The following is a 10,000-nucleotide window of genomic DNA, read 5'->3' as shown; positions in this document are numbered from 1 at the left end:
GCACCTAATAAGCTGCATGTAAGCATCAGGATTGATTCAACATGTGCAAAGGAACATTGTTTAGACAGCCGCACTAGTTTGCTAAACCCTGAATATGTTTCACTAGCCGTCTTACAACCATGTCAAATTCGCAACCCCGAAAGGTAAATGCAAACTTTTGCCACCTGAAGGAGCAAGTACAGCGAATTCGGAAAATGGGATCGAGAAGAAAAGAGAGAGAGTACTCTTAAGAGGAACATAGTCCCCCAATCAGCCTTTTTTTTTATCTAACGGCGCGCGCAACAAAATTAAGAGCGGCTATGTGTAGAAGACTAAAGAAACAACTGACTTAAACGTAATGGTGCAGCAGTTTACAACATTCAAGTTATATACTTTTTTAGCGTTTCAAGTCATTTTGACTCGCATCATCGGGTCAGTAATACAGGCGAATCTCCCAACGGTAACACCCGAAGAAGCCTGCAGGGGTCCAACTATAAGGATTGGCAAGAACATTTCATCATGGAAGATGGCCGCTTACGAAAGGTGGTGTTTTGGATTTGATTTTTGACTATATTGATAATTTTATTTGCAAGTTTTTCAGTGTCCTAAAATTTTTATGTAATTACCCATAAGTCAAACCTGGTTTCTATTTATATGGTGAAAACCAGCATGAAAAAAAAAGGGACACCTTTCGCGGGAACAAGTTTACGCTCTTGTTTCAAAAATTGTTATTGGGGTCCATTATTTCCAACCTTGGACTTAAGATTCTTTTTTTGATCTATTTTAACTATTATTTATTTATTTGGATAAAATCGTAACCACGTAAAACGCGTTCATCAGTCAAGATCGTCCCACAACCACGCCCAGTGTGTACAAACACCTGTTTATCTCAACTGGCAGTACCATACGAAATACCATTGACCTCTATCAAGGAAGGGATTAAGTAGTGAGTGGAAATTTATCGATATTATCCTTACCTCTTTAGTTCTCTTTTAGCTGGAGCAGTAAGTAAAATAAAAAGATAAGGGTGCTCTTTGAGGCCAACAAGTATATCAAATTTAACATCAGAAGGATCATCAGGCCCCCGTAGTGATTGAAGCGTGTGATTGAAGTGAGTGGAAATTTATCGTTATTATTCCTTCCTCTTTATCTCTCTATACTCTGGAGTATAATAACAAGATGAGGGTGCTTCATCAAATTTGACATCAGGAGGACAAAAAAAAGAAAGAAAGAAAAAATCAGGAGGATGAGCTTGGCCCCGTAGTGATTCAAGCCTTTTCAATAGCAAGTTACGATTTTCTTTGGATTTTCATATTATCTTACACTCAAACCATGTAATTCAATGGTTTTAAAAGTGACGTGTAATGAACTAAGTCCCTGCGTCGGGGTTGTGATTTTCATAGTCCCTCTGACTAATACTTTAACTTCCATAAAACGAACGTAGCCTGCACTAACAAACTACGTAAAGTAATTTAAAGCTAAGGTCCACTGGAAGTTGTAAACATTGCCTACGTGGATGATTTTGTTATTACTTTTCGATTTGAAAGTTCGGTAAATCTTTTCTCTCTTTTTCAGGAATGGAGACGATGCACGTTCGCTTTTCAAAGATGGCTCTCCTTGTAATCTCCCTCTTTGCAACAGGTTTTGCTTTCTACGATCTGTTCAACCTTTATGCTTATTGATTTCATACTGATGCAAGGGCACATTATGAAAGTAGTATTCGCAATATCTTGGTGATAAAATTTCAACTCCGAATATCTTAGACGAATGGGACGGACTTCTCCAGACATTTTATCCTTTCTCGACCTTTAGAAATTTTCAAGCAATATTTGCTTCTTCGAACAGTTATCACTTTACAAGAAAAAGTCCCTGGATACGTATAGAGTATAAGATCAGAGCAGTACAGTCGGGTTTTTTTCTCAAGTTAAATTAGAGTTATTAATAATAATGTGAAAGATCAGATAAGAGGAGTAGATCATCATTTCTTCTTACACATTCATAATACTATAAGAGCTATACTAGTAAGCAGCCGTCCTAGATTCTTACACGGGAGGGGCTACTAAGATGTAGGTTAATACACCTGAAACCACCCTAAAACCAAATCACCAGAACACGAATCCACCGATATACGATAAGCTTCAAAGGATCCTACTGCGCCAAAAAAAATAAATTTAACTAACCATTACATGTAATAAACAAAATTAATGTATTAAGAGCATTAGCATGGTACCTCTTTTCAACTGAAAGTAAAATTGTACGAGGCCTAGCATGGGTTAAAGACCACTCATAAATAGAGATCAGTTTTTGGCTTTCCCCTCCAGTTATTATTATTATTATTATTATTGTTATCTCTTTTATCACAGTCTTTGCTGGTGGTCTTTTTGTGCATCAGCCGGGCGCAAACCATGCACCTAGAGCGTCAGTCACTCAAGTCAATCATTCTGTTCATACACTGAGCACCTTTCTGAGGATTCGCGCAAACCCCAGCATGCAGATCTTTTTAATCACTGTCATAGTAGCTCTCTCTGATACTTTCTTGACGTTTTCTACCATACCGTTCTTCACTGTACCAAGCACACCAACAACCACATTATTATTATTATTATTATTATTATTACTGTTGTTGTTGTTGTTGTTATTATTATTTATTATTTTTATTTTCATTGAATTTCCAATATGATTTTTAATTATAGGATTTTTCATTGTAGGTTTGGCCTACGATGCTTTTGACAGGAATTGCATACGAATTCATAACAAGCTAAGGGCACTACATAACGTATCAGCACTCTACTGGTCTGAATCTCTTGCCCAAGATGCCCAAACCTGGGCCGAAAATCTGGCAAGCACGGACCGCGCGGAACACGATTACCAAGACCTTATTACTAAAGGACAAGGAGAGAACATTGCATGGATGGCCGGTCCCGTAGAGAGGTGCCAGGTACCTCCGAAACCAGGTTGCATCAGCTGTGAAGATATCGTTAGAAAGTGGTACAGTGAGAAAAAAAACTACGATTTCCAAAAAGGTGCTCCAATCTCTGTTGGACAATCAACCAGTCACTTTAATCAGGTGATCCTTTTTTGATGATAATCATTCTTCCCCTTAAACAACTGACGTAAGAATAATCGATACATACAGTTGTACTTACATTTTCTTCTTTCCCGATACTTCAATGTGCATGGCAGCTAAAAAAAGAAAAACGTATCTTCAATCAGCAGCAGATTTTGTGGGACTTTAGTTTAACAGGTATATTTTTCGGAACCATGACAACCCCTCCACCTACCCCCGATCAATATTGCCTTGTTGTTGTTGTTGTTGTTGTTGTTGTTGTTGTTGTTGTTTTGGCCACAGATCGCTCCATTTGAGGTAAAATATTGTTATTTTATTGCAAATGAATTACATTTAACGTTTGCTTAATCTACAGCGATATATCTCTAAATATGACATGACTGGAAATATGGATTAATGTTATATAAGAGTTTTACTACCTTACCTGCGGTATAATGCCGTCCTTTTGTTTCAAAAGAGGTATTTTGAGCGATTTGGCAGAATTTTGGGTTCACCGCAAACGGTAAATCCAATACATAAACTATAAAATAGCAATCGGTTACACAAACGGATTATATGGTTGCCCTGTGGTGATTGAACTAATTTTGTCGCCGATTGTGTGCATTTCTATAAACAAAAAAGGTTGTGTGGAAGTCCACAAAGGAGCTTGGAGTGGGTAGTGCACGCAGCGAGAAACATGGGCTTATTGTTGTGGCAAGATACAGTCCAATGGGAAGTACTGGAGGACCGGCATCTTTTATGGATAACGTCCCTCCACCTAGTAAGTTATACAGCAGGATGTGTTTAATAAACTGTTGGGAAAATAAATGGGAAGAAACAAATACAGAAAGACATATGGTTCTCTTAACTTCCATTAGTGTGTTGTAAACATGCACTTTCTGATCTGTTGCAGCTTGTTGAAGTAATAAGTTGACAAGGACTTTTTAATCCCGCAATTAACCGATATTGATACAATTATAACTCAATCATAGCTATCCCATTAGTTTTAATACTTCCCTGTCGAAAACTTTGTTACGGGTATACATGCGATGTCAAAATAGTGCTGCGATCTTGTGCTGGAAATAAGAAAACATCTTATCGATACAAAACGATAGCTGGTCACTTGACCGATACCATATTGATGTTTCACTTTATTTTATTCAAGTTGCTTGCTTAAATATAATTAAAAGAATGCATCATTTCTTTTGACAGCTGGAAACCAATCGGAAACAACGGTAATAAAGATTACCAAAGTTGTGCAGAGTAAGTATATTTTTAGGTATAGAGTGAATAAAATGAATAAGAAGGATGGCACTCATCTATCAAATAAAAGTTACATCCACTTAAAAAACGACTTTATCTAGCGGTTCGCATAAATTTAACGCGTGTAAATTTCGTTGCTCTGCAAGGACTTTCGGCAACTGCACACGAAACATTCATCGGTGGTCGTCAGGGTCGTGACAGCATATTATTGAACACTCGATCTTGTAGAGTTGAGTTTTTACAAGCACAAAAACGCAACTGCAAATTTTCGAAATCTTAAAGCCTTCTACAAGAAAGGATTAATATTTTACTGCATTTGAGAGAAAATGTCAGAGGAAAACTTTAAAACTGCACAGAAGGAAATTTCCAATGCGTATTAATATTTTATTTTCTACCCGACAAAAAAATTCTGTTTCGTAAATTTTTTTAGAAATTAATGTGCACTTGCCATTTTTAATGCAAAAAGCTATGGTCCAAACACAAAGTGGTATCACCGGCTCTTTTAGGGAAATCAGTGCCGGAAGCTGGGTTTTAGATCTAAAACTTGTGAGACGTTGCCATGGTAACCACTAGAGAGTAGTCACTGCTTTAGTCCAGCTTTACAAAAGTACTCCTATGGCTTTGGCTTGATTTTCGCTCCGTGCATTCCAAGTTAAAAGCGCCGTGAAAAAGTCAAAAATTGGCACGAGCCACCTCAAAATGATAATAAAAAAATTTAAGTAACCGTTGCAGATTTCAAAGGTTTTTCAAAAGCTGGTTATAGGAAAATCTATATTATACTTTTTCCAACTAACCAAAAACATGATTTTGCTCTTATTCCACAGAATTCCCCGCAGGTGCTCAACCGCCTGAAGGTCCGTTTGTGTAATTCACGTTATAATTGCCTACAGGCAAAATAAAAAGGCGAACCGTCTTATTAGAGACAACAACTGAAGTAACGCAACATAACATACCATAACATAGCCTTTTTAAAGTGTCTAAGCGTTCTAGCGCCTCTTGGCACCAAATAAATTGTGGACACATTTAAAACTAATTAAGATAAACTATTATAAAACGTAGTATATAAAAGCCGAAAATCTACACCATTCAAACTAGTACACTTTAATACTTTAAAACTAAATGCATACGTGAGTGTGATGATATTAAGTAGCAAATTTTCGCACGCCAATGGTTCGAGAGCTATGATATTTAAGACGGTTTCACTTTCTGCATAAAGGTAACTGGATCTTTATATGATCTTTTTTTCAAAATGATTTGCAAAATTAGAAGAAGAATAGACCTTTTTACCGATACGGCGGCCATATTGAATTAATTCGATTTAAGGAGTATTATGGGATGCTCAGGGGGGCATGAGCACATTTTGTTTGTATTTTCGAGCACTTTTCGGGACATTTTTTCTTAAAGTTTTCTTAGAATTAGATTGTAATGGGAAAAAAGATCCTTGTGCCGTGTTTGGATGTAATAATGATCGCCTTTTTCTAGTTTAGTATATATAACAATTATTCACCTCAGTGTCGGTGGCTAGTATTGGATATTTACCTCGCCGCTTCGCGGCCTCGGTAAATATCCAATACTAGCCACCGACACTGAGGTGAATAATTGTTTTAGTATATACTAAAACAGTGAGATAATTGAGCACAAAATGATGATTTTTAACTCATTTACTGTTGCCAACGATTACAATTTTGGCGCGCGATGACCGAACGACTGCGGTCGTCGCTTTTTCTTAGCGACAATAAAACTTTTGAAGGCGTTTGTTTAGCTCTTGCGGGGAAGTTTCTTCAAAAGGAGTTGTGGATTCTGTTTGTATTTAAAATAATTCTGTAAAAAAGATTATTAAATTTAGTTTTAAGCTTATTTATGAAAAAGTCAACCAAATAAAGTAACGTAAGACTTAAGCTTAATTTGCATTTGTAAACAAAAAACGTTTTCACCGGTTTTATCGAGAACTATTCAAGTCAAAAAGACAAAGCTTTACCTGTTAAAACTTCCAAACCGAGCTTCGTCACCTTCTTCATGTATTTCGGAAATAGCTTGCTTGATTAGTTGTGAAATTTCTTAGTTTGTTACGGCAGCAAACCGGGAAAGCATTTTGCTCGCAACCTACGCGAGTTTGGCGTCGCTCGCTCGGAGGAACTGGAGGTGAATCAGCGAATAGTGCAGGATATTCACTGATTGAGTAGCCAATTAGAGCGCCCGAAAAACACTATCCACTGTTTTAGTACAAACTAAATAATAATACTCCTTAAATTGAATTAATTTAATATGGCCGCCCTATCGGTAAAAACGTCTTTTGAAAATGAAACAGCAGGGTGGAGGAAAGTCACCCGCGAAAGAGTTATTTTAGCGCAAAATTTATTTTCTGAAGATCGACACAACAACAACAACTTTATTTCTACTGTAAACAGACATCTAAAAGAATTTACAAGAAACATAATTATTAATAAAAGATACACCTGATTGCAATAAGGTTGTCGTAGAAAAAAAGCAAAAAGCAAAAAGCCAAGTAGGAATTAATTAGCATGTAATTATCATTGCTTGCAACAGACACAGCACAAACGCTTACAGGTGAATATTAATCACGTAATAATGAGAGAAATCATTTGCATCAGTTTCTTGCTGTCATTCTAATGCAATTCGAGGCTGATTCATCTAGCGGATTTCAAACGTGCTCTAATTACAAACGTAAATTGGATAACTACTAAAGAAAAAATGGCTCCATTTTTTTCAATAGAGGGAAGTTATCACCAGGCCAAACACTTCATTCGGGAAAATGACATTGCCTTCCGTTGCTGTCTTCAGCCCCATGCGTTTATCTTGCATGCATTTGCGCAAATTTCACCAGAAAACTACGAAGGGTATTTCAGAAACTCTGGCTATGAGTGACAATTCGACTGCCAGTAATAATTTTGAACCCTTTCGTTACACACATCAGTGTTTCATGTGCTGAATTACAGAATTATCTCTTGTTATTGTGAATGATTTCTTAAATAATTGTTAAATTATTAAAATACGCAAATGTAAATCACATGGCTAATTAATTCCTATTTGGCTTTTTGCTTTTTGCTTTTTTCCTATGACAAAGTTATTGCAAATGGGTGTACATTCAGTAGTTGAACGCCAAAATAACTATAAAGCTAAACTAGCCTGGTGACCATCCTAATTATAATAATGAAAATGTGAAAAGTGCGGAAAGAGGCAGAACAAATACATTGATAAAACACAAGCATATATTGGCAAAAACCCAAAGTTTCTATACTTGCCGTATCTGTGCTGATAGATCGCAAATGCGTCAGCAACACAAGATGACCGTTTTGAAATCGAATACTTGAAGAGTTTTTAATTTCCTTTAGGTCCAACACCTGTTCCTCCTACGCCTGCTCCTTCTCCCCCTGCTACTACCAAACCATCTCGTGGGGCACAGGAGACGACAATGACTTGTGGCATCAGAAAACCAAGCCGCATTGTTGGAGGTGAGGTCGCATGGCCTGGTGCCTGGCCTTGGCAGGCCGGTTTCAAACGCAACGCCGAGGACATCATTTTCTGCGGGGGAACCCTGATAAACAAGGAATGGGTTGTTACTGCATCTCACTGTGTTTATGACATGCTGAAGTATAACAAAAACACAGTGCTGGTAGTTGCATTAGGCGAATTTGATAAAGCTAACAAAGAAGAACAAGAAATTTCCGTTAAGACAAAGAAAATCATCGTGCATCCAAATTATAGTCCAACTACCTTTGATTATGACATCGCACTGGTAAAACTGGAGGCGCCACTGGAAGAGTTTAGCGTTTATATTCGTCCCGTATGCATGCCTACAAACGAACAGAAGTTTGACGAAAAATCTAAATGCTACGTCACTGGATTCGGAAGAACACAGCAGGGTGGAGAGCTTGCAGGAATGCTGCGAATGGCGAAAGTACCATTGGTAAGTCAAGAAACATGTAAGGAAGCTTATGACGAGAAGTTGACAGACCGTATGATCTGTGCAGGCTTCCCCAAAGGAGGAATTGACGCATGCCAAGGAGACAGTGGTGGACCGCTGAGCTGTTTGTACGAAGGGCGCTGGTACCTGACCGGCGTTGTAAGCTGGGGAGTTGGGTGTGCACAGCCAAATGCTTACGGGGTGTATGCCAAAGTGCAGGAGTTATACAGCTGGGTAGACAGCACTATGAAGGAAAATCAATAGATTGAGATGAGACGGTTTTCTTTAGAGTCAGTTAAATTGTTTAAGATGATCAGGGTTGGCATAATCGCAAGAGCAGCAGTTAACGATTAGAAAAGATAGTGAGAGTGTAAAACAAATTTCGCTTATTCCGAAAGTGATTAAAAGTTCAATGAAATACAAGAACTGTGTATTTCTTTAACTATTAATTCTCACCGAGAATTACATTTACAGTTTTCAGTTTAATTTTAACGGTCAGAATTTACAATTACCACTTGAAACTCGATACATTTAAGTCGTCTCCAGGTTCTTAAGTATGAGGGGTGATTACCGCCAAAATTTGATGTTGTATTATGCTGTTCTATTATGATCTTTTAGACTCCTCAATTGGTATTATGTCCTCTCTATTTGGCATTGTAAATTCCATTTGTCCATTCTGTATTTTGTTATGCATTTACACATTCTATTATGTACTTCCACTTGACAATATTAGAAATTGTATTCTGCTATTTTAACATAACGTTTTAGACTTCTGTGGTGATGTTTTGTTCTTTCTATTTGGCAGTGTAAAGTTCTGTATCCTATTGTGCAATTCTACATTCTGTTATGCACTAAAATATGTTATCATCCAAGATTGGGTTACTTTCGGAATTTTTGTATTCTGTTTTGCGTTCCCGTATTTTGTTCTGTTTCATTTTGTCAAGTTGTATTATGCTTACGTCCTATCCTGCATGGCACTCAGTGAAATAAAATTAGACGGCCAACCAGGGGAATGGCTATCGCCATCCGCTGTCTAAAATGGCGGACAATATCGCCTGTCATGTTGCAGTCAGAAACCATCTTCGCAACGTATTGTTCGACATTTTGAGACAGTTAGAGTCGGGAAATGGTGACTCGGACACCCTTGATCATGTGCAATACCGACTAGATTGTCTGTCTAGAATTATACTCAGGTGTTTTGATGCTGGAATTGTTTGTGAAAGAGTTGTTACCGTTGTCAAAGAGGCTCTGGACTGTTTCGAGGTAAATGACACTTCTGTAATGTATCATGCTGGAAAGGTGTTTACAGGAAATCCTGGCAGACCCAGGTATAATATTTCTGTAGAGCAACTTGAATTCTTGGTTCATAAGCGGTTTAGCACCACCGAAATAGCTCTACTTCTTGGTATAGGTAAAAGGACTGTCGAGAGGCGTTTAGAGGAATTTGGTTTGTCGATAAGGGCAACTTATGCTGATATATCCAGTGAGGTGTCTGATGCAGAAGTTAGTAGTATCTTGAGAAACTTCCCGAACACTGGATACAAGCGTATGACAGGATTTTTGCTCTCCTGTAACATACGAATTCAACAGCAACGAATCCGTGAGGCGATGAGAAGGGTTGATCCAGAGGGTACGCTTTTGCGGGCTCTAGAATTGAGCGTCATTCAAAGACGAACATACCAAGTTAGAAGTCCTTTGGCATTGTGGCATATAGATGGCAACCACAAACTTGTCAGGTGTGTTTAATAATAGACTTCTTGCAGTCCGCCTTTTCTCTTAAAATCCGT

The 10,000-nt window shown here is 37.8% G+C and overlaps 1 protein-coding gene across 1 annotated transcript in view; it reads left to right on the top strand.

Moving 5' to 3' along the window:
• Positions 1 to 8,760, top strand: part of LOC140934156 (transmembrane protease serine 9-like) — a 13,570-nt gene extending 4,810 nt beyond the window's left edge. Inside the window, exons 5-10 of the mRNA XM_073383831.1 lie at positions 1,555 to 1,620; positions 2,688 to 3,046; positions 3,668 to 3,806; positions 4,238 to 4,288; positions 5,113 to 5,142; positions 7,642 to 8,760. Coding sequence (XP_073239932.1) covers positions 1,555 to 1,620; positions 2,688 to 3,046; positions 3,668 to 3,806; positions 4,238 to 4,288; positions 5,113 to 5,142; positions 7,642 to 8,477 — 1,481 coding nt within the window. The 3' untranslated portion in view covers positions 8,478 to 8,760. The remainder of the gene's footprint in view (positions 1 to 1,554; positions 1,621 to 2,687; positions 3,047 to 3,667; positions 3,807 to 4,237; positions 4,289 to 5,112; positions 5,143 to 7,641) is intronic.
• The last annotated feature ends 1,240 nt before the right edge of the window (positions 8,761 to 10,000 follow it).

Source organism: Porites lutea, chromosome 4, assembly GCF_958299795.1.
Source record: "Porites lutea chromosome 4, jaPorLute2.1, whole genome shotgun sequence".
Classification (NCBI taxonomy): domain Eukaryota; kingdom Metazoa; phylum Cnidaria; class Anthozoa; order Scleractinia; family Poritidae; genus Porites; species Porites lutea.
This window is presented reverse-complemented; position numbering and strand designations above follow the sequence as displayed.